Source organism: Gadus chalcogrammus, chromosome 11 (assembly GCF_026213295.1).
Source record: "Gadus chalcogrammus isolate NIFS_2021 chromosome 11, NIFS_Gcha_1.0, whole genome shotgun sequence".
Lineage (NCBI taxonomy): Eukaryota > Metazoa > Chordata > Actinopteri > Gadiformes > Gadidae > Gadus > Gadus chalcogrammus.
Genome location: NC_079422.1, coordinates 9,246,654 through 9,270,207, shown reverse-complemented (window position 1 = coordinate 9,270,207; position 23,554 = coordinate 9,246,654). Strand labels below are relative to the sequence as shown.

The 23,554-nt window shown below is 45.1% G+C and overlaps 1 protein-coding gene across 1 annotated transcript; it reads left to right on the top strand.

The window, feature by feature from the left end:
• Nucleotides 1-312: 312 nt before the first annotated feature.
• ube2e2 (ubiquitin-conjugating enzyme E2E 2) lies at nt 313-23,547 on the top strand. Its single transcript, XM_056602189.1, has 6 exons — nt 313-437; nt 1,927-2,116; nt 2,972-3,022; nt 18,054-18,186; nt 20,734-20,881; nt 22,503-23,547. The coding sequence occupies exons 2-6, from the start codon at nt 1,935-1,937 to the stop codon at nt 22,598-22,600; spliced, it is 612 nt and encodes a 203-aa protein (XP_056458164.1). The 5' UTR covers nt 313-437; nt 1,927-1,934; the 3' UTR covers nt 22,601-23,547.
• Nucleotides 23,548-23,554: the final 7 nt, after the last annotated feature.

The window sequence follows — 23,554 nt, the reverse complement described above, 5'->3', positions numbered from 1 at the left end:
CATTTTATAACGGCCCTGGCCCCTGGTCACTAATGGCAAAATCTAGCAGCAGAGCATTTAATGACGGATACATCATTTAGAGTCTGGCCTTTCCATCGCAATAATTGAAGCCGTTCAGGGGATTTTGTAGTATCCCAGCTGAAATCCCGAGATAATTTACGAAATAAAATCATGTTTTTTTAACCCACGCTCAAAAAGAAAAAGAAGCAGTCGGAGCACTCCACTTGCCCTTCCAATGCAGTCCCCGTGCACGAGCAGTGCGCGTGAAGCGGGAGCGCGCGTGGAGGCGGTCCGGCGCTGTTTTCTGTAATCGCTTTTCTGTCGCTACCTCCAGTTAAATAGCAAGGACACGAGAGCGAGCACACGGCCGTGGAAGGATATCTACTTTTTTACCTGGGATTATAACTCGGATTGCCGCATCGACGGCCATCTTCAAGGTAATATCGATGCATGCATTTCATCGGCGCTCGTAGATGTTTAGAAAAGTAAGTCAATGTCCCGGGAAAGTGGCATTTTCCAGTGCGAGGGGGGTGGTGGGTTGGGGGTGGGTGGGACGTGTTTCCCTTTGTGCCGAGGCAGGGTCAGTGCTCTCCATGCACAATGTGGACACTCAGGAATCGCTGAGCATTTTCACACACATTTCCTACTGGCTCGTCTGATCCGGGACGTCGACTGGCTCCGACGAGGATCTAGTTACCCGTGTTTCAGATGTTGAAACCCATTCTGCCCGCATTTCCCTGCACTTTATAACGACGAGGCCTGTTCTATTTAAGTACCCAATAGCAGTAGGCTACGAATACCCGCGGCAGATGCAGATCCCACTTCCCCATAAACCCCGTATCGCGTTTGTGGTCGGATCGATTTCCACAGGGGGTCCCTCGACCTATTGTGTTTATGATCACCCTGGCGCAGAGGGAAACACGTTGCGGTGGTCTTATTCGAGATGGACTACAGAAGTAGTGTCTTCGCTTTGCATAATATCGAATAATAGTAAACATCATTGAATGATCACGGTCTGGATCCGAGCAAAATGACCTGGCGTAGACGTTGTATTGAATGCGATAAGTCGATACATCGATCTGAAGAGGAGATATATCCCGGGGTTGATGTCCCCATCGAGAAACGCCCCCGGGAAAGGCGAGCGTTTCGCAGCTACTTATGGTTTGATTAACTGCCTCCATCTCCGTGAGGTTTTCACATATGCTATTCGGTTTCAGTTATTCGTTACCCAATATGTTTATTTAGCTCTTTGTCGTCCGCTTGACATAGCAATCCGCGACAGAGCTCCTCCTGGCAGATTAGTGGAGATGGATGCCCCCCTTGAAGGGATCCTGCTCTCTCACACACAAACACACACACACACACACACACACACACACACACACACACACACACACACACACACACACACACACACACACACACACACACACACACACACACACACACACACACACAAAAAGCACAATCTCCCTATCGGCGTGCTCATTATGTGCCATTACATCCCTCACATTGATCTATTGGTCACAAAATGTACCACTATTTACATGACGATCATAGTAACCGATCTGTTACTAAACCTGGACGTAAAACTGGACAGCGCCGGACCATTTCTCTTTTATTATCGATAAATATATAGCCTTTAATTAAATGCGTACACACTGGGACAGTAACTAATGACGCCGATAACTAGACGTTGTGAAACAGCAGTTTATTGTAAACTATATTATAAATGAATACAACCAGTTTCATATCGTTGAGATGACAAACAACGGTCTGAATTATTTTTTCACAGCTTGATTATAATCTGATCAAATTGCCCCAGGTTCATCTACATCTACACGTCCACCGTCACATGTGTATTATCTACACCATTTAAAGTCGTCCTTTCCTACATCATCTCCTATGCTTCTCCTATCCCTCAAGGGCCCAAGATGTCCAGTGAAGCCCAGAGACCTGACGACAGCCCCAGCACCAGTGGGGGCAGCTCTGACCTGGAGGGGAACCAGAGGGAGTCGCTCCCGGTGGAGCAGGAGCGCGAACAGGTCCAGCCCAAGAAGAAGGAGACCAAGATCTCCAGCAAGACCGCCGCCAAACTGTCCACCAGTGCCAAGAGGTGGGTCCAGGAGCGCAGGGTCCTATAGGGGGGAGCTGTGGCCAGGGATTGGGGAGTTATTCCGGGGGACAGGCAGCCTTATTTTAGGAAGAACGCCTCACTCTATTTGTGGGGTTAATTTATGGAGAACACATTTGTGGCACGCCCGGGCTCTGGATGAACTTGTGAAACTATGAATAAAGACCTCTTTTATCACGTGCATTGAGACACGCATACACCTCTGTAATTGATTGAGAGATGCGGGTGACGACAGAATAATGCAGCCGGTTTAACAAGGTTTGGCCGAGGCCAGGGAGTCTTTTATGTATATTTAGTTATCGGTGACAGAGACCGATGTTGCCAACGTCTTCCTTTTTTAGTGACACTTGTAGTCCCCTCCAATCTCCCTCTCGCTTGGGCTGAATCCCACCTTGTTCGTGTGCATAGTTCATAATTTTGCATGAATTACATTTTTTAATTCAATCACTGATTAGACAAACTGATTGTCAGCGAGCTGAAAGGGCATTTGTATATTTGGATGATGGTTTTAATTCACAATGAATCTTTTCATCATGGAGGAGGGGTGGTGTGAGTTTCTCTCTTGACAAAATCCATTATCAATGTTCTGTACAAACCGTCCTCAGTTCTCATGGCAGTGATAATACTATGTAGACACAAAAGGTTTCGTATTACTTACAATGGCATGTCCTATCCAAGCTCTTTTTTAATTGCTGCTTTGTTTCGAGAACAGATCTATAACCCAGCTGAAAGCTCTTATAAAAATCATCCTTCAGTGCCTCTCCACATTGAAAGCGAGTTTTAAAATATCAGTCAAAACAAAGCAGCGTGTTTGATTTGTGTCTGTCTGTTTCCCAGGATTCAGAAGGAGCTTGCGGAGATCACACTCGACCCCCCGCCAAACTGCAGGTAAAACCCCGCTCACTCTCTTGTAGTTCCTCTTTGCCGTCTCACCTAAAAGACACCATGCAGAAGATGTATTAGACCTTCCTGATCGGAGTTGAGGCCCTAATATGCCTGACAGACAAGGCATATTAACAAGGGCTTTCTAGGTGGTAGAGTTGGTTCTATCCTCCATCTCCCTCTCTTTCTCTGTTTTGGTGTTATTCCCTGAAGGTTTTTGTTTGGATGCAGTGGTAATCTGGGGGATTAAAGTGGTTCAGCTGAGTTGGACACTGCCTGAAGATGGTCACGGCCGTGTGGTCCATAGCGTATGAGGGGGAAGGTTGTAAGAAACAGAAAATAAAGCAGGCTATTGTAGAAACAGAAGCAAGCGTCAAAGTGTGATGTTTTCACTTTGTGTTAGTTGTATCAGAAGGGTTGTTAAGTGTGTGTGTGTTCATGTGTGGGGGTCGGGCGGTGTAATTGTGTGTGTGTGTGTGTGTGTGTGTGTGTGTGTTTTTGTGTTCCGTCCCTCGTGCATAACTTCCTCAAACAAGCACGGCCACGTTGCGGCACACAATAACCATTGTCCGTGGTGCACGCACACGCACACAGGCCAGAGGTAAGCCTTTGTGGGGAGTGTGTATGTGCTTTATTCACGTGCTGAACATAGCAATGTTTCATTGATTACTACTCTGTTACATTGTTGCCTACAAAATTACTGCTTTGAGGCGAATAAGGGGGGAAATGGATCCATTTCCCCCCTTATTCGCCTCAAAGCAGTAATTTTGTAGGTGTATTGACTTGCCAAACCTGGCTTGGCAGCATCCATGCTGCCAAGCCAGGTTTATGTATTCTACACTACTTTAGGAAAGATGTATATTTGGATGTGTGCTACTCTTTGTGGGATACTATTATTTGCTGTGAAGTCGATGTGTGAAAAAGGACTGGCTGTTTTTTTCCTAAACTGGCTTTGTGTTGTACATGGATCCCTGTGTTTTCTGAACAAAATGTGGTTTTCCCGGTGAGGTGGCATCGCTACTCCCAAAGACTATTTTAGTCTTAATCAGCCCCTCTCAATCTCCACCGACTAGCCAAATGTGTCTTGACGCCGTCAATGGTCGCGCATCAAGACACATTTGGCTAGTCCGTTGAGCTCTACTCTAGGCTGAGTTGCTTTTATTGCACTGTAAGCTGAAGATGGTTCCTCAAGGACCATAAACAGTCAGAAGCCCTCTTACTCAGAGGAAAATGAGGAGGGGGAGGTGGAAGGAACTATGTTGCCTGACATTTTTAAGCACGAGTACACAGGCTTATTATTGTTATTATTATTATTTTACTTTGTACAAGTCAATCAAAGTAAAATAATCGTCGGCAGAAACGTTTCACAGCCACCATCTTGGCAGGGGTGGGAGTTGCCTGGGAAACAATCATGATCACCCGCCCCCTAATCTGTTCTGTAAACTTCAGTGGACAGCAACAAATCCTAACAAAATAAGAACGGTCTTTGAGACAACATCCAAATAGATTAGGGAAGATCATAGTCTATGCATGCATATATGTATTTTCATTACATATTATGTTTTTCAGCTACCCAAATGGGTTCCATTATACTCCGCAGAGTGCTTGTAGCGGAAACAATTTCCCCTGGGAACTGTATTTATCCGAGTGTTACTCATATCAAATGGACAAATACAAATCTATCTCTGCTGTTCCTGTGCATCAGCCAGATGTGCTTCGTTGTTGTGCGTTTGCTTGGCTGGTTGTTGACTGGAGGCTTAGGGCTGGAGCCAGTGTTGTTATTCTTTGAGCTTGCCTGCCCGTCCCTGGCTGAACGGGAGCTGAAAGGTTAGTCATCGTATTCCCGCCACAAATGGAGTCACGGCCTGTTGGTACAATTCACCAGATGGACACTGATTTGTGGGGTAGAAGAGCTCCTTCTCTCCCTGGTGAATTCTGGCTACCAAGCCAGGAGACGATGATGTATTTCCTTCCAATCTCTCCCCTCTCCCACCATTTCAACCTTTTCTCTTTTTTCGTCTCCCTCTCTTGCCATCTAGCTCTTTCTTATTCTCAATCTCACCACCCATAACTCTATCTTGTTCTTCCCCTCATTTTCCCTTCTGTCTCTCACAAGCTTGCTCTTTTTCTATCTTGCTTTTTCTCACACACTCGCACTCTATCTCACTCCTAATCTCCCCATTCCCCCACAACATCCCCCCCTCCGCCCCGTCCATCTCCCTCTCTCGCTGTCTATCTGTATCCATCTCTCTGGATTGACATTCACACTACATAAATACTACATTGTATACGTCTTGTCAGTCAGTTCTTGGCTGAGCTCCAGTGAGTGGAGAGGCAGGGTTTCTCTACCTTATCGTCAGGCAGAACTGACTGCTGTCCTCCCACAGAGTGCTTGGTTGAGCCCCCACCCACCCAAGTTGAGCACGGGGTTGAGGTTGAGGATGGGGAACGAGATTGTTATTATTTGGTGGTAACGTTGCACTGCTGGAAGAACTGTATAGTGTTTTGGTTAGGGGTTGACTCTCAGCCAAAATATACTCTGTTCAACAAATCGCCAATGTTCACAGCCCATTCTGTCGGCCTCCTTACTAGTACGATGCCATATCCCCCTCATCCTTAATTTTCTACTTAATAATTTTAATTGTGAGTCTTTAGATAAAAGTTTCATCTAAATATCTGAGTAGTAATTGCTCGGAACTGGTTTGTGTGTGTGTGTGTGTGTGTGTGTGTGAACTGTTCAGGGAGGGTGTCTTTGTGTGCCTTTGTCAGACTTTGATGCTTTCTAAGGTGGAAAACAAGTCTTTAGAGGAATCTTACTGAGGTTTCTAGATTCAAGTATTTCGAAAGGCAGGGTAGTATTTTTTGAGGTAGATGAGTCAGGATTTAGTTCAAGGTTTCAGGATCACATATTTATGAGGTGTCATTCACACTAGGTCATCATGAATGACTCTCGTTTTTATTATAAGGCGTATCCTTTAGAAACCGATTTGAAATGGTTCTTTAGAAACCAATTGAGAATGTTGCCGCGTGTATGAAAACCTCTCTGAGCCTCATCTCCCTGGATGTCTTGTGACAGTTTGCCTGGCACCTTGGAATTGTCGTGCATCAAAGGAAGAGGGATCCTTTTAAAAACCGAGGACGATCGACACAGCCATTGCTTTCATCTTAGTCTGTCATCAACGGGCTCCTCCTCTTTTCGACAGACGGTATCGCGGCCCTTTGGAAAAACAAAGCACACTAGTCTAGAGATATGAGCAATATTTCAAAGAGGACAATAAAAACCACTGGGCTAAAAATGCTATGATTGGTCGCACTTTGACAGAGGTCAATCTTTATATACCAGTTGCTTGGACTCATGACGGCTGAGATCGATATCTTGGAACTGTAAGAACTCTTTCCGTGAAGTGTGAAGCTGTGATTCTCTATTAACATGTCATGCTGACGAATCCGGTGCCTGCACCCCAGGCAATGCAGGGCAGAGTGCTCTGTTTGAATGCAGAAAACACTTTCCCCATACAGTATTCTGAAACGGTACTCCTTTGTGTGGTGTGCGTGTGTGTGTGTATAACACCATTAATACACAGACACACAGTTTGTTTTCTTCAGAAACAGACCTCCATGTCTCCACAGAGCAGATCCAGACCAGTTGGAATACACTTCAAATATTATCACATTGATTGAAAGAAATGGATTAAAGGACCATAGAGAGGCAACAACAGCTATGGTATGGTATATGGTAGGAATATGGATGATTGAATGGGCTCCCTTTGTTTGTTCTATTTTTACCCTATCTGCCTGTTGGATTGTCAAGCTCTATGTCCTACAAGCTGTTTTCAATGTCTCCCGGTGATCTTTTCCTGTATGTATAGACCCACCCTCTCCAGGACCCATCCATTCCACTGTTGTATGTGGCTCACATTTACGGGTGGCGCAGGCATTTTAAGTGTAATTCCCCTGTTCCTCTCACTGGTATCCACATCATCAAAAGACACAGGCCATTTTTAAATATATTGACCATTTGAACACAAGTGATTCCTGTTGAACTAGAAACGGAGAATAAGACACCCTGATCCTACCGCTAATTGCCTCCCGAGGGCCCTCTTTGTGGAAGACCACCCAGCGTGATGTCATAACCTTAAAATGTCTGAAACAGTCGTCTTTCCCCGATGACATCATTAAAACCAGGAAGGGGAAGGTGGTTACACAAGACGGCCACCTGGTGTTTTTGTTTGATGTGACTGTATCCTCAGAGAAAGGACAGTCTAGTGCCTAGGATGTATGACTTGCAGACGATGGTACGGAGATGGTACGATGGACCCCTCTCCTCCGCCATGTTAACGGGGGCTATGCTTCTCATTCCTCTTTCAGCATGCAATCCGCATTTGAGTTCTTTCCAATTGATGCATGTCCAAAGTAAAGATAAAATGGCAAAGCAGCTTTAGGATGAAATACTATGACATGTCTGAATTCCCTATAAGCCACTTTGGATAAGTGTCGACAAATCGACCACATTGCGGTCAATAGTAGGACATGAATACAAATCTCTGCTGTATCACAGGGTCTCTGCCAGAGTCCAGCCTCCCATTTATCCTGCCCCCCGTCGAAGGTTGGTTCTGAACCTCCTGTGGTCTTCCCGGGCATGGGATCTGGGTCTTCATGGCCCTCATGCCGTGGCCCCTGGGGAATTCAGTGTGTGAGTGACATGCCTCGCATCATTTTTCACAGCGTTGCCATTAAGCACAGCAGGGGGCCCCATCCATATGCATGAGGAGGCGGAGGGAGGAGGGTTACGGTCTGGGGGGGGGGGGGTGGTAACAGGCGAGAGGCTCTCGTGTGTGTGTGTGTGTGTGTGTGGGGGGGGGGGGGGGGAATTGGTGGGGGTAGATACTGCCAGAATGCTCGTGGTGCTTCAGAGTGGAGAACATTCTTCTCGATGGTAAACACGGGCAGGCAATCATGCCAATGGTTGTCAGTGCTGAGGAAGGACTTGCGGTTACTGGAGATAAGACCATTGGGTTATTGCTCATGATCGCTGTGATGTGAACATGAGCCTGGTGGATCACTTGGTTGACTGGGAGGGAAAAAGGATTTCATGAGTGCAGTCAACTGTCCATCACTAATTTCTGGGAGGGATGCACTTCAATCAAAGCGGCATCATCTCAATATGGACTTATTTCATCGTTGCACAGATCAAACATCTATGTCTTCAAACACTGAATAATAAATACCAAGTTTAACACCAAAGTTGATAAAAAATAAAAAAAGTTGATAAATCGATCACAAACACTGGGCTTTACCTCTGTAATTGCCATAATGAATGCTGGGATAAATTAAGGAATCCCGCTGTGCTGTCTGTGCAATCCCATACCATAGAATGGAGTTGAGTTCTTGAATGGTTACAAACAAACAAATATTGTTTGTTTACAAACAAACAAATATTGTTTGTTTGTAGCTCTTTGTGAACATCTGATGTGAATCCAATTCTCGAGATGATGCGATGTTGAACAACTCTGCTATATTGCTACTGTTTGTGCTGCCAAAGAAAACACTGGAATCAGAATTCCTCATACAACCCTAAATTCCAGACCCTAAGTTCTAACCAGGGTTCGATCTATGCATCCATATGCTTCTCCTTCCTTAAGGAGGTCTGAAATCAGTAGAGAAGGGGCTGCTCTTCAACATGGACTTATGTTCATCTGCTATTTAATGTTTTTCACTGCAGCATTTAGTTTGACAGTGAACACCGCTCGGGTGATTCATGCGAGCCATTGGATTCTCAATGTCCTCTTTCACAAGGTTTCCCTGCAAGCATTGGTGCAAAAGGTTATTAATGTGTTCCTGGAGAAACTGGGTATGAAACGGCAACATAGAAGCCGGTATTACAGCAGTTCTACGGAAGCACTTCAAGACTTTGAGCGCATCAGACGTGATAATCTGTGGGCGACCAGCAAAGCAAACAGAGGAATCTTTGGCAAGCGCACGAATACCTCAAATGCTAAAATAAACAAGGGCTCTTAAGCTTCTATTATGTCTTTAGTGGGGAAACCAATCTCAAAACTTGATGTATTTCCAATCCATCTACAGTCATAACACATAATGGCCCTTTCTTTAGAGCTTTCCACTTGCTGCAAAGACATACCTGCTGTCTGAGTGGCCTCATAATGTCCATGGTACAAACACTCAAATGAATGACGCCCAATGAATCAAATCCTAGGGGGCACTACTTCTTTTCTCTGGACTGTTTGGATTTTCCCATATTCTTATCCTTGTGCTAAGCTTAAGGACTGATGTTATGGTGCAGGCTGCTAGTCTAATGATGTACCATGCTCTGTGGGTTATGGAACCACTTTTTCACATCAATGACCTCTGGGGGTGGGGAGACCTTTGTCCATTAGTGGCAGAATGACTGCCCATAGGTTGAGGGAGTCCTAGCTACTCCATGTTCTGCAATCATGGTTGTGTCTTGCTCCTGAGTACAAAAATATACTTGAAAGAGGGAAGTGAAAACTGAGTAGGGATCTTTTTCTGAGTGTTGCAGTATTTTTTTGCAACTTTTTCAGCGAGATTGGCTTTGACAGCTTTCTAAAACACTATCTGTGTACTGTGTACTCAAATGTAACGAAAGGTCTTTCCTTTTTGCTGTTCGATTTCTCCCTCCCTCCCTTTCTTAGAAATTTTGTTTTTAAATGTCTTGTGGCTTTTGAAGTTTGCCATTCATTAGAAACTTGAGATTATTCGCATTGTCTGTTGTACACACACACACACACACACACACACACACACACACACACACACACACACACACACACACACACACACACACACACACACACACACACACACACACACACACACTATGGAATAAAGTGATGTTTGAATGACTCATGTTGTTCTGTGGAGAATGTATGCGATGCCTGTGTGCTATGCTAATGTTACACGCTCTGCATTATTCATTTGTAGCCAGAGGCAAACATTTGTGCTGCATAAGGCTCTTACTGCAGGCATGCGATCAGAAGCAAAAGAGTGTGCAAAAACAGGGAGGGAGAGAGTGAGAAGGAGGAGGGGTCCTTACACCATCAAAGTCTCTACCGGGTGTGAGGCTTCTCGCTGAAGAATACAACACTGAGGACATCAAGCAGTTCCCACATTTTATATACAGCGCTGTAAAACCTGGCGCTTACAGCCCGGTGAGAAAATACCAAAACAAACCACTACCCTGAAACAAAACAACTGAGGCTGGTTAGTGGGCAGTTCTGATGTTGATCCTGAATGTCCAACGTCAACCGGTTGGCATTGTAGAGCTTAGGATGCCCTGCCTGCTCCTTAATAATGGTTCTAAAATGCACTGCAAGTTGAAGTGGACAAAGGCATCTGCTAAATAACTATATAGTAATTGTAGGTTCCCAAACTGTATACTCATTCTCAGTTCCCATCAACCCCCCCCCCCCCCCCCCCCCCCCCTAAATAGACTGATTAACTTTTTCACAGGAATCAAACAGCGTTTGCTCGCTACACACATTCACCATTTTCCTCCTTTGCGGAAAAGTGGGGGTTTGCCGTTGAAACCATCCAGATGGTAATTACGGTGTCGTTGTACACATGAACAATAAAAGGTTGGATTAAAATCAAAGCATGTCATTTGAGACGAAGAGGGCTTGAGAGTTGGAGGAGAGGAAGGAGGTACTGTTGTTGAGCTGCACAGTAATTGGTCTTGGGGCTCTGTCTCACAGTCAGGGAGGCTGAGCATTGCTTCATTAGAGTCACTGCACTGATAGCCACAGTAAAAGAGCTGATTGGACTAGAGCGTGGCTGTATGAATGTGTCATTAGCACATGAGGGGGGGGAAAACTGAGGAAAGTGGCTGAGGGGAAATGAAGCAGAACGGCAAATAACGTTAATAATGACTTTATTTACGCAAGGCGTCACAACCTCTGAATCATATTTATTTAGCATTTGCCTTTTAAATTGGCTGTGCTGTACTTGTAACGAGCTGCTGTCGGACTTCAGATATATTTGGAGCAGTGTGGTTTTAAACATTTTATTTATACCTGGAGGAATTTTTGAGGAATTTAAAATGTGTAAGTAATGAGATTTTGTTGTGGGGAGGTGTTTTGCCAAATCTATTTATGAAATAAGATCTTGGAGCATGTAAATCAAAATTAATTTAATTAATGTTAATTACAGAGTTGACAAATTCAATATGAGGGAAAATTATCTTGAATCGTTTCTATTGAAATATGTATTATTTTGTCGGTAATTCTGTTGTTGGCTCTCCAGATATTCAGTCTTTTAGATTCAGTCTTAAATAATTTTTGGCATGCAAAAATCAAAACGGGAGACCAAGTGCTGTGAACTTAAAATACCAATATTGTCTCTATTGGCTTTAACCTTTTTTTTTTTAAAAAGATTCAAAAAGAGCTGAATGAATGGGAGGTGTAACCTTTGCCATCTATAATTTATGACCAAATGACCGCTGGAGTAACTGTGGCCCTTAGCTTTTATTAAGGACGGAATGGAAAGGAACAAGCTGTGTTTCAGTTTATTCTGACCTGCTCAGACGACAGAGGCCCATTTTAATAGTCTCATTTATAGAGGTGACAATACAGAATTAGTCATCCAAAATTCTTGCTGATGATTAATTTCTACCATAAATAAAACTTGTTTGTAGAAGTAGTAACAATAATGTTATATGTACTCTTTGAAATAGTCCTAAAATTCAGAGTCTGCTCCGTCTGTGTGGAAACAGGGAGACTGGCTTTATGTCCCAGCTCAGACATACGTGGACACAAAGCATCTGAAAACATGCTGCATGTCAATCTTGGCTGTCCATGGGTTGTCCACTCAGATCAGCTCATACAGATACAACTACTTGTACAGCCTTTGAACCTTAAACCCAATGCAAACTTTCTCTCGTCCTCGCCGGGCCAAGCGATGAGGCGTGATCACTCTGAGATATCTTCCACCTTAATTCGCTGTCGTGTCGTCGTGAAGGAGGGATTCCAGGGTAACGTTATAGCGACGGGACAGGTGAGGGATCGTTGGGCGGTCGTCCAGCAAGATAAAGGTTAGCATGAAGTTGGCACCAATCTGCACAATGGCCTTTTGTGAGGGGGAAAATAAGGTTTTACAGATGATGAAGCAGTGCACGGTGGGGGCGTTCTACTGTGTTACGGTGGGGAAAGGTCACTCAATCTATATGGAAATGCTCGTCCCTTCTCCACGGTCTCCTTGGAGCAGGAAGGGAGGCGGAGGAGGAGGAATTAGGGGATCCGGTGAAGGCTAAAGATCTTCCCGCTTCTTTCAATCACTATCTCTCCTTGCAATCACAATCTCTCAATCGCTCTCCTCGCCTCGCAATATCCCTCATCTCCTTACTTTTTCACTACCTGTTTCTCTCCTTTTCTCGTTGATCCCTTCCTTTCACCACCTCTTTCTCTCTTGCTCACTCTTGTCGTCCGCCCCCAGCCGACTAGCTCTCCTATTTATTTTCATTTTAAGCGTCTGGTCTCCTGTGTACTTAGTCACGCTGGTGTTTGCCCAGCCTGTAAGGAGATCAATGGCAGAAGCAATCACCGGTAGCAGACACCGCAAACGCTAATTAATGCTAATGGCTACCTTCTGACCGTTCTCCTTGATACCGATGCTCTGTTTTATTGTCTGTCTGCATCGGCGCAGCGCTCTACTTCGGCTGGTTATATCGAGGAAAATTTGTCGGCAATCTCTTTTTAAATACACATCATGGTGTAGCTTAAGCATTTCACACCACAAATGATAACATACAAACTATTAAAATCCACTGTGTGTGTGTGTGTGTGTGTGTGTGTGTGTGTGTGTGTGTGTGTGTGTGTGTGTGTGTGTGTGTGTGTGTGTGTGTGCGTGTGCGTGCATGAGAGCAGTAATCTCTGTGGAGGGGGGCTCGGAGCAGGATTCTCACGGACCCCCCCCACTCTAATGTCTCCCAGAGCCCTAAAACAATGCCCTAGATACCAGTGAATCAACACATCGGCACAGAGTCTTCTCGGATGCATCTAGGATACCAGTCATGCAGAGTCCTCGCAAATGCATCAAGTATAACACGGATACAGAGGGTCCTCACAAACACATTGAGGATAACACAGATATAGAGGGTCCTCACAAACGCATGGAGAATGCCACACGCCACAGATACAGAGGGTCCTCACAGACAAGTCTTTAGCCACATATACAGAGTGTTTACCACAGATACTGGGAGTCCTCACAAAAACAGGACGACGCTATCAGCGTCACTGTTAAACAATGTCTCACCCCAGGGGCGCTCGGTTTGTTCGTTTGTGTGTGCGTGTGTGTGTCTGAGGGTGGAAACTGTCTTTTTCCTTGGTTAGATATATAGAGCATCCTGTTCTGTGGGGGTAGGTGTTGGTGTCACCATCGTGCTAATTGTAGCATGGCAGTTTCTAGTGTGGGTGTCGGGATGATTCAGGGTTTGCTAGTCCGAGATCATATTCACTGGTGGTAACATTTTGATAAAGACACCAATGGGAGTCTTATGTTCACACGTGCTTCACCAGGGAAATGGCTCAGCCTTCGGAACTGAGCCCACGGCCATTGGTAAGGTTGCAGCAATGTTGTGGCTCCTGAGATATACTGTGAATAATACTGTGGTAATGGGAAACTCTGGTAACAGATACGGTTCCCTCCAGGGCTGTTATTGGCCACTTTACTGCTGCTGGAGGTCGCTCTTAAAATTGGTGTGTTCTTTTTTTTCACACTCCGTGAATAGGTCAGTGTTTGACAGGTCCTGCTGATGCCATGGTTCTTTGAAAGTATTATGGCCTGTCTGATGTTGGAGAATCTTCCCAAGACAGCTGCTGGCTGTAATAGGTCTCTCTCGGCTGGCTAATAACTAATAACCACTAAATACACTGCCATGATATGAAAGCTGTATCACTATACCGTTCTCATGGCTTATACGAATAAGACCTATGGGATGAATCTGCAGTTGCAGATCACTGTGACTCAAATGAGTGTGAAACTCGTTTAACAGTTTTTAATGTAAACACTTTTGAAGAGCCGGAGCATACGATGTTTAACCACCATCAGCACCTAATCCCAATCCCCAGTGGAGTCTGCTCTTGTAACAGGATGATGATTTGCCGTCTTGTCTCCTCCGTCTAGCACTACTTCACACCCCGCAGGTGTGGTAGAACCTGTAGGACTTAAGCTTCTCCAGCAATGTGTGTAACAAACTGCTGGGAGGAGGGTGGAGGGGGAGCTTCACAGATTATTATTTTTGGAGCGTGATTGTGCATTACCTCGTGTGACTTGCCTGGTCAGAGTAGAAATAATTGAGACTTCAAAGCCAGTCCCCGCCGCAGCTCTGCGCCGTGGGGCCGGGCACAGGCCCCTCCCCTCACGGAGCATTCAGCGCAGCATGCCCTATAGGCAATCAATGGACAGGGGCGGAGTCAACTTTTTCACTGCATCTCATGAAGTCGTACCCTAAGGTGGAGTGGGTTGAGCTGCATGCAGGGGTGGTGATGGTGGTTGAAGATAAGTACGAAGAAGGAATTGCTGTAGGACAGTAATAGGAATTAAAAAGGGATATATATTATTATCTCGTTCTTAATTCATGCATGTTAAATGCAAACAGTCCTATTTAAATATATACTTGCTTTTGATGAGGAGGCAGTCCAGCTCTGTGTTCCTCACCCTCCGCTCCCCCCGAGGTGTTCTTAAAGGTGGGGTTGTCAAAGCGTCTCCCAGTGGCCAGCATGCGCTAAGCCAAGGGGGTTACCCTGCCCGCTCAACTCTAGCACAGCCTGGGCCTTATTCAGACAGTCAATGCCCCCACAACCTGGTCTGCCTCAATGGGCTCGGAGGGGGGGGGGGCTCTGAGGGTCGCTGAGCGCCTGCCTCGATATGCCAAGCCTTTAGAAAGCACAATATCTCCCCCTCTTAGCCTCGTCGTCAGTGAAGCGCTTTGCATGCCGAGTATCTTCAGGAATTCCTCCCGCTGCGCGGTTGAGCGGGGAATATGAGTACGGTATGATGTCGGGGGTTCACAGGCTGGATGGGAAACGGTTCAGATCCATATGGATGGTTTTTTTTGTATAATGCCTGAACACTACACTGCGCGTAATACCTAGGCGTATAACTAAGGCGTATAACTAATGCCACATGACTGTGAAATCCCTTAGACCAGGAAGTCACTGCTCAACACCTTGGCTTCACAGAGTAAACCATTGGCCAACATGGGTCTATTTTCTTCATAACACCTCAGTAACGGATGATGTAGCCCCCCTCCCCGTTATTATAATGTTATTTTTGATGTTTCTCCACATAGCCTGAAGAAAATCCTCTTAGATTTGCTCTTGTGCCCTGAAAACACTAGCGGCCAAGATTAAGAGATTTGAAAGACTGCAGCGTCTCTCAGTTAAATCCTGAGCAATGGAGAGAAACTGAGATCGGTAGAGGGAGGGGGAGAGCGAGCGAGTGAGAGAGAGGGTTGGAGAGGGAGATTCATGGAGAGGGGGAGCGAGCTAGACAGAGGGAGAGGGAGTGAAAGAGGGAGGGAGATCTCGATCATAAAGTGTTAATTAAGGGAGGCTTTAGTGTAACCAAGTGGCAGAGGCGGTGTGTGTGTGTGTGTGTGTGTGTGTGTGTGTGTGTGTGTGTGTGTGTGTGTGTGTGTGTGTGTGTGTGTGTGTGTGTGTGTGTGTGTGTGTGTGTGTGTGTGTGTGTGTGTGTGTGTGTGTGTGTGTTGACTCATGCATAGTGTGTTCAGTGTGGTGCCGCTGTAAGGGTGTGTGTTGGGCTGGCACGCTTTAGACGCCCTCCTGCTGGAACCTGCTCCTCTCGCTGTATCATCTCTGGCTGATTATCAGGTTGTGTGTTAAGTGCTGGTGTGTGGTTGGATCAAAGCCTGCAAGAAGTGCTCCATGGTCTGAATCACAGTTTCCCCTTGCACTGATACTTTTTGGTTCAGTGGAGATTTCCATTTTGATGTCCTGATTGTGACTATTGATTTGTTCAGCCTGATGATATACTGTGAAATATCTCACAGGCTGCAACACAAAGAGAATCGGATTGAATCATAATATCATCATAATTTTCCTACCACTAGCCAACACACTACTGAACTGCACTGAAGATTTAAAGACTTTAAATTGATTAGTAATGGGAACTACAGATGCTAATGTTCAGAAAGATTTGAATATTAAAATTATCTTATCTTGGTAAAGATTTCTCTTTTTTGTCAGTGAAAAAAACAAACTAGAAAAAACATTCCTTCCAGCCACCTTCATGAATAAAATTCATGTTTTATAAAATTCTATAAAAAAACAATTGGAATTTGCTTATGGGTTTCAGACACGCATGGTCTTTTGCTTAGCCACTATGCTGATTGAATAGAGGCATGTGCTTTTTACACACATTGAAACACATTTCACAAATGGTGTATCCTATTTAAATAGCATTTGAGCATATAATGACATTTTATTTAACATCGTTTCATATTTTTTTTTTAATCGTTTCATATTTTCCTTATCAAATTCATAGTAATCATGGCCCTCGCAAAATGGCTAAGCAATATATTTTATGGCCGACACAATTTGCACTGCACAATTTCCAGTGAGCATTACACAATCTTTAGTGACAACATTAGCCAATTGGTACTGAGAACTCGCAACACAATTTGTACTGATGACTCTACACAATTTGGACTGACGGCACTCCTGATTGAGTGCACTAAACTTTTTGTACTGAAGACTTACCACCCAATATTCACAAATGACCTCTACATTTCTACTGGGCACCCCACAATTTGTACTGGTGATGACTGACTACACAATTTCCACAAAGGACTGCAAGATTTGTAATGAGAATTAACGTGTGTGTGTGGGTGTGGGTGTGGGTGTGGGTGTGGGTGTGGGTGTGGGTGTGGGTGTGGGTGTGGGTGTGTGGGTGTGTGGGGGGGTTGGTTGAGGTCGTGGATGGTAATTACATGAAATTCAAGAGGGGTGGGGGGGGGGTGGAGTGCCCTGAAACAGGCCGTGTGATCTGGACCCGGTCCCAGGGTCTCCCCTGGCCCCCTGCCAGCCCGGGAGTCCTGCTGCGCCCAGTGCGGACGGGGGAGGGGGGGGGAGAGGTCTTAATATGGAAGTGGCGTTAATTACCCGACCTATGGAGCAGATGTGACCTTCCTGCGCTGTGCAGCCCAGACGCTGGTCAGGAAGGATGAGTGGGCTCCTTGAGGAGATACGAGATAAAGGGGGCTTCACGTTTGAAGATGTCTGTATTTTGGGAGACGCTGTGGAGATGATCTAGGTCAGTGGTTTTCAAGTGGCGGGTCGGGAGCCATAAGTGGGTCGCAGCAGAGGACCAAGTGGGTCGCTGGGTAGGCCGCAGAAACATTAGAAAAAGAAAATACGTGTCAAAAATATAGATGCACGCTCACATGCCTTGTTTTCTTACATTTGTATCCGTTCGGATATCCGTTTACCGAGAGAAATGTTTATCTGCCTTTTTTACCAGGCTAATGAGAAAGTGTTGCTTGTGTTACTGCGCAAAATAGTGTCTGGTTCCTCGATCTAAAGTGTCTCCAGAGGTGGCTTCAAGGCACGCCACTGTTTGGGAACCCCTTATCGAGCAATCTAAAAAAGAATCACTAGATGGCTTAATAATCCTCATGAAATAAACAGGACTTTATTTAGTCTGGTGAATCCACAGCAACGTCAAACCACCCAAGGTCACAAGCACCTTGTTAAAGACGATACTGTACTACTGCCTTGCTCAACGGCTACACCAGACACTTGCCTGCTTCCGGTTTCTGAGCAAGCCCCTCTCCTCTTGTAGAGACAATCATGCTCATGCTTCCTGAGCCTCAGCTGTCTGGGTAACCCCCTGGGGTCAAGCAATCTACCGTCATTATCTTGTCAGAACACAGCATCTGGTTCCCACTCACAGGCGGTTTGAGTGAGGCCTGTGTGATGGTGAGGGGGGGCTGCACCGGGCTGATGGACACATCTCAATGTCTCGTGTCTCTCTGTGTTTCCCTCAGCGCCGGGCCCAAGGGAGACAACATCTATGAGTGGCGCTCCACCATCCTGGGCCCCCCCGGCTCAGTGTACGAGGGAGGGGTCTTCTTCTTGGACATCGCCTTCACGCCAGACTACCCCTTCAAGCCCCCCAAGGTGAGTGCACATTAACCCTTCAAAACCCTTGGAGGTGAGCCTAAAGGAAGTCAAAACAGCTAAATAAGTCTTTTGACCGCACACGATGCAGTCTCTCGTCACTCACGGCGATGAGTCGATGGCAGGTGTCTGAGCGACCGAGTCCACAAAGCCAGGGACGATGCAGTATTAAAGTGTGTTGCTCAATGACTCCATGGCAGGCTTTGGATAAAAGTGTCCACTTAAATGACTAAATAGTAGTGAATAAATACAATAAAAAGAAATAAAAAGAAGTCAAAGGCATATAGTAGACCTGGTGTATCGAACATCCAAATATAAAGAATATTATGATTATTTATCATCATAATATGTCTGCGTGTTCATCTATATCTGCTTGTACTTTCTTTTTGTTTTTGTCGATTATAAATTGTTGTCATGCATGAACGAACCTAGTTCAGATTCAGTTATTATAAAAAAACGGTTTACTTTCTTCCCTGTTCGCCCCAGCATATTTCAGGCCATTTGATCGGATGTTGACACTGACAACTAAAATGTGTCGAGGTGGATCCTCCTTTGTCCCACTCTGTACTCAATTATCCTTTCAACTCTTTGAGTCTTGCTCTGAGTTTCTTGTGTACATTTTTGAACGTTTTTCCTAACTCACCCTCTCCAGCTCAGGTTTTCTCTCTCTCTCTCTCTCTCTCTCTCTCTCGCTCTCGCTCTCGCTCTCGCTCTCGCTCTCTTTCTCTCTCTCTCTCTTGCCCTCTCCCCTGCTCCCTCCCGGTTTGACAGCAGAATCAAAGAAGCCCAAAAGCTTTCGGCCTGCTTCTTTAGCCGGAGGGCTGTAGTCCCCCTCCCCCCCATTCCCCTTCCCCTACAGCTCCCTATCACACACACATACACTGTGATCCGTATCCAACACCCCCTCCATGGCCAGGCCCAGAGCTCCGGTGCACAATGGGCCTGTGCACCACCGCTGCTCCCTGGGCTGACTGGAAGCAGTCAGTCCTACAGCGGCTTTTTCTCCTCTGCACCGCCTCCACCTCCTCCTCCTCCTCCTCCGACCCCCCGCCCGCTCCTCGTGGCTGGCTCACCATGGGCATGTGTTTAGCAACGGGGATCAGGGAGGGAGGAGGAGGAAGGGGTGAGGAACAGGCGGGTGGAGGTGCTGGCAGAGGAGAACGGGGTGAGGGGGATGGGGGGAGGAGAAGTAAGGAGGGCAGGGGAGGAGGGGTGGGCTTTGTGCCATGGCATGGTTATTTATAGCGTCCAGCACTCCAAAAGGTCCATTACCACGTTTCCTGTGGAGGGTCAGGCAGGTCAGGTGGCTTCCAGATGTTGGGGTGCAAGGGGGGGACAGATGTTGGGCCCGGGTATTGGGAAGAGGGACGGGACAGATGTCCAGCTTCTAGAGAGGTGGGGGTGGACGGCAAGGTTGGCTAAACTGTTTGGTCAATGACGGTGTTGGTGTCACTCTGCTTGTAAATCAAATTGCTAATTTGCACAAAGGCACGCTCTGGCTCTCTCATCTCTTGCTCTAGTGCTCCGGCACTGTTTAGCTCTCACAAGCACTATTCATTACAGTGATAAAAGGCTTTATTACGATTGCTGCCATCTAGTGGTGCATCAGTGGTATATTCTGTCTATTTCATATTTAATATAATGAGAATGATTCTTTTTTCAGTCTGGTTCCAATATAAATGTAAGCATAACCAGCAATGGATCACTAAAGACAAACGTTTAAAGAAAAATCCCTCAAAGCCTGCTGCCTTTCTACAACAGAAATATCCCTCTCTAGAATCGGGTAACCAGCGATAATTACATCAAACGATTTAAGAAACATTTGAACCCAATCCCAGAGTCTCCCTTATCCCAAGAAAACCGTTATTATCAAAGTATTTCTCCATGTATTTAAGAGTGGGCTCAGATAGCTGTGTTGACGGACAAGGTGGGTTTAGCAGACTTCAGATGGACGACCAGGCGTTATAAACTGTTAAACAGCTTACGGCTGCCTCAGGATACCGTGGGGCTGCGTCGTGGGGGCCAGGGTGTGAAGTAAGACCTATGAGGATATATAAAGCTACATAAAATCATAATTGTATTGGTATCTCAGACCTTTCGACATCTAATTTGAATGTCAATTATCTTGTTTCATACCGACCAAGAAAGCGTCTCATATCTTTCCCTCCTATGCAAGCAACACTACTTATATTAGAACATTTTGTGTGTGCCTGACTTGAAGTTCGTCTGTTGATGAAAAGCTGATGATGATTGGTACTTTTGTCTTGACTTACTATTTAGTCAATCAGCAGATGCTTTCATCCAAGAGAGTAAATTATTTTCAGATATGTGTCTGGTTGAGGTTTGGTATCTTGTTCTCTAATGCCTACATAGAGACCATAGATATTTGGGTTAGCGTATTAATGATTCAGAAATAAAGGCTTTCACACACGTGTGAAGCCTTAATCAACGTTCCGTACCCCACACCTTCCTGATGATGTCGTCTAGTGCCTCAGTTGACCTGATCCTTGGTGCTCTGTGAATTAAACCTGGGTCCTTGTTGTGCAGGTGACGTTTCGCACGAGGATCTACCACTGCAACATCAACAGCCAGGGGGTGATCTGTCTGGACATCCTGAAGGACAACTGGAGCCCCGCCCTCACCATCTCAAAGGTCCTGCTGTCCATCTGCTCCCTGCTCACAGACTGTAACCCAGGTAAGGGACCCCCTGCTAGCCCCCCAGGCCGGACCCTCAGTTTGGGGCGCCCTCACTGGAGATTCTTACACACGATTCAGAGCTGAACTGGTTCACGCGGCAGGGGTTGGGTGGGTTGGGTTTTAATTTTAAAGGGTTTCCTGATTGATGATGTAGGATCATTTAATGAGGTACGTTAGTAAACCTTGAATGTTATACCAGCATTTCAACTTCATATTAATCGTTAAAGTACGGGGAATACCTTTTGCCTGCTATGTTCACCAGTAGGGCTTCACGGTATGGCAGAGAATCGTATAACGATTTTTTTATAGTGATCGATATCAATTATCATCGCAATATATATTTTATAATATTAATTTATTAATGTTCGATTTTACAGTTTTAAGGAGCATGCTCTTGAGAACAAGACCCTAGAGAAACCAGAAGGTTAATTAGGGTTTGTTCCTGCTGGAACCATAGTGCTCTGTCAAGAGTGCTCTGTGGGGTGCTTCCTTTTGAGATGGTGGAAGAGGTTGGTGGTGTTTCCTTTTCTGCTGAGGACTGGTCGCAGACATATTCTGCACCCAATACCAGTCTGAGCTTAGTCCTACTTATGGTAGCTGAACCCTTTCCAAATATCTAAAGTGGTATGACCTTTCTTGGGTACAATTTCGTCATCCTTTCGTTTTCTCTCACTCCGTTTACTCTGTCATTTTCTTCTGAGCAGTAGTATGACCACTCAGGTGTCACCGTGAGTTGTTGTTAGTTGGAGGGGCTGCAAACATGCATCAACTAGCCCCAGTGAGGGGCACTCATTTTGCAGACAAAATGACCTGAACGGTGCTCAGATTACCGGGATGTCCAAAAAGGGAACTCCCTCAGTTTGTTTGTGGGTCGCTGTGTGGATGTTCGTCATCACCCACTGATGTAGCGTGTTGTATTCTGCTTTAACACATTGCACCGACTCAGGGTGGAGTCAGTAATCGATGCTGTTAAATGTATCGGAAATGTTTTAAAAAAAAAAAACGGATCCCTGATGTAGCGGCAGATTTTTATCGTGATAGATATTAATATTGATTTATCATCCCGCCCTATACACCAGTAGTGCGTTTCGTGATGGAGATTCTCTATCTTTATGTCAAAGCAATAGTTCAGTTCATCACATTTGGTGTGAAATCATTTGAACATTTCTTCCTGGTCATTAGAACATGGTGAATTACAGTTTTAGCGTTCATTTAATGTCTCCTTTTGACATGTCACACGCATGTCACACGTCTGGTTGATCAATAATTATATTTATTGGTGTTTAGACTAAGATGTTTCAGCCTGGTTCCATTCATCATTGGCGCATACCCAGCTATTTATTATAAATAAAATTGCACACGATTTAAAGCTAATGAGCTTGTACACATACTGTTCTATTTGGAGAAATATTATCTTTACTATTTTTTGTATTGTATACTAAAAAATGTGTGCAATACATTTTTGGTAGTCTACTCCAAAACCAAGATAAAGATCGAAAAAAATCACAGCAGAAATACTTGAATAGGTAAAATTGCATGCAAAACAGCATCAATCTGGAACATAACCTGTTCTTCTCTCTCTCCTGTCTCTTTGTCTTGATCCCTCTCCCTCTCTGCAGCGGACCCTTTGGTGGGGAGCATCGCCACACAGTACCTGACCAACAGAACGGAACATGACAGAATAGCCAAGCAGTGGACCAAGAGATACGCTACATAGGCTGCTACACGCTAGCCACTCGCTCCCTCAAACACCCTTGCCCTCTCTCACTGTACCTCTCTCTACCTCTCTCACTCTCTTCTCTCTCTTCTCTCACTCTCTCTTCCCCGGTCTGTCAAAGCACACCCACTAAGTGCAACGATATACCTTGCCCTGCCCCTCCTCCCTCCCAAACCTTTTATCTACCTTTTTTCTGTGTAAAGAACTGTCTTTTGTTCCTTGTTGACTTGAAAGCTTCTTTTTTATACAAAGAGTAGATTGGCATTTTTATTTTTCAACATCAGAATGTTGGAAGTATTGTATTAAGAAACAAAAAAAATATACCTATCATTACACGTCGTCCTTCAGCTATACATATGTATCTGTTTTCTTAGTGGCACCTGGAACAAAACATACAGATTATATGCTTTTACTACTTTCGTTTTAGTTTTTTCCTGGCGCATTTAAAGTTTTCATTTTGTATTTCTGTCAACAGTATGTTACCTGCATGAATCAGGAGGAATTGCATCAATGGAAGAAAAAAAAAAGTCAAAGCTTTTTCGACTCCCCACTGATTTTGTTTGTACTGTATGTATTTTTTCAAAGGCTTTGGAGGCAGACCACAAATGTATAGGTCTGCCCGTGAAAGAGGCAGGACTTGTATATTTACTGGCTACCCGCCACCTCTGCAATTACAGAGTGGTTTGTTGTGCACTTGTATTACTGAAGCACCCAATAAAACACAATGTGGTTGGCTTGTGACAACGCTCGTTCTGTCTCTGCTCACTTGGTGTTTATCCTGTCTACACAGGTTTAGACTTAAATACTCATACTATATAATTTTAAGCAATACAAATAAAGAGCCGTATTAACTCAAGCAATAACAATAAATACTACAAAGTTAAGCATAAAGGCTTCGATTCTAATGGATATAAAAAAGTATAATGCATTCCTTTTCAGTCACAAAAACCTATT

Excerpts from the sequence above, each read along its gene's own strand:
- ube2e2 (XM_056602189.1), top strand. The coding sequence starts at position 1,935 with ATGTCCAGTGAAGCCCAGAGACCTGACGACAGCCCCAGCACCAGTGGG. Across the intron at positions 3,023-18,053 it reads GACCCCCCGCCAAACTGCAG|CGCCGGGCCCAAGGGAGACA; the intron begins GTAAAACCCCGC and ends TGTTTCCCTCAG. Across the intron at positions 18,187-20,733 it reads ACCCCTTCAAGCCCCCCAAG|GTGACGTTTCGCACGAGGAT; the intron begins GTGAGTGCACAT and ends CTTGTTGTGCAG.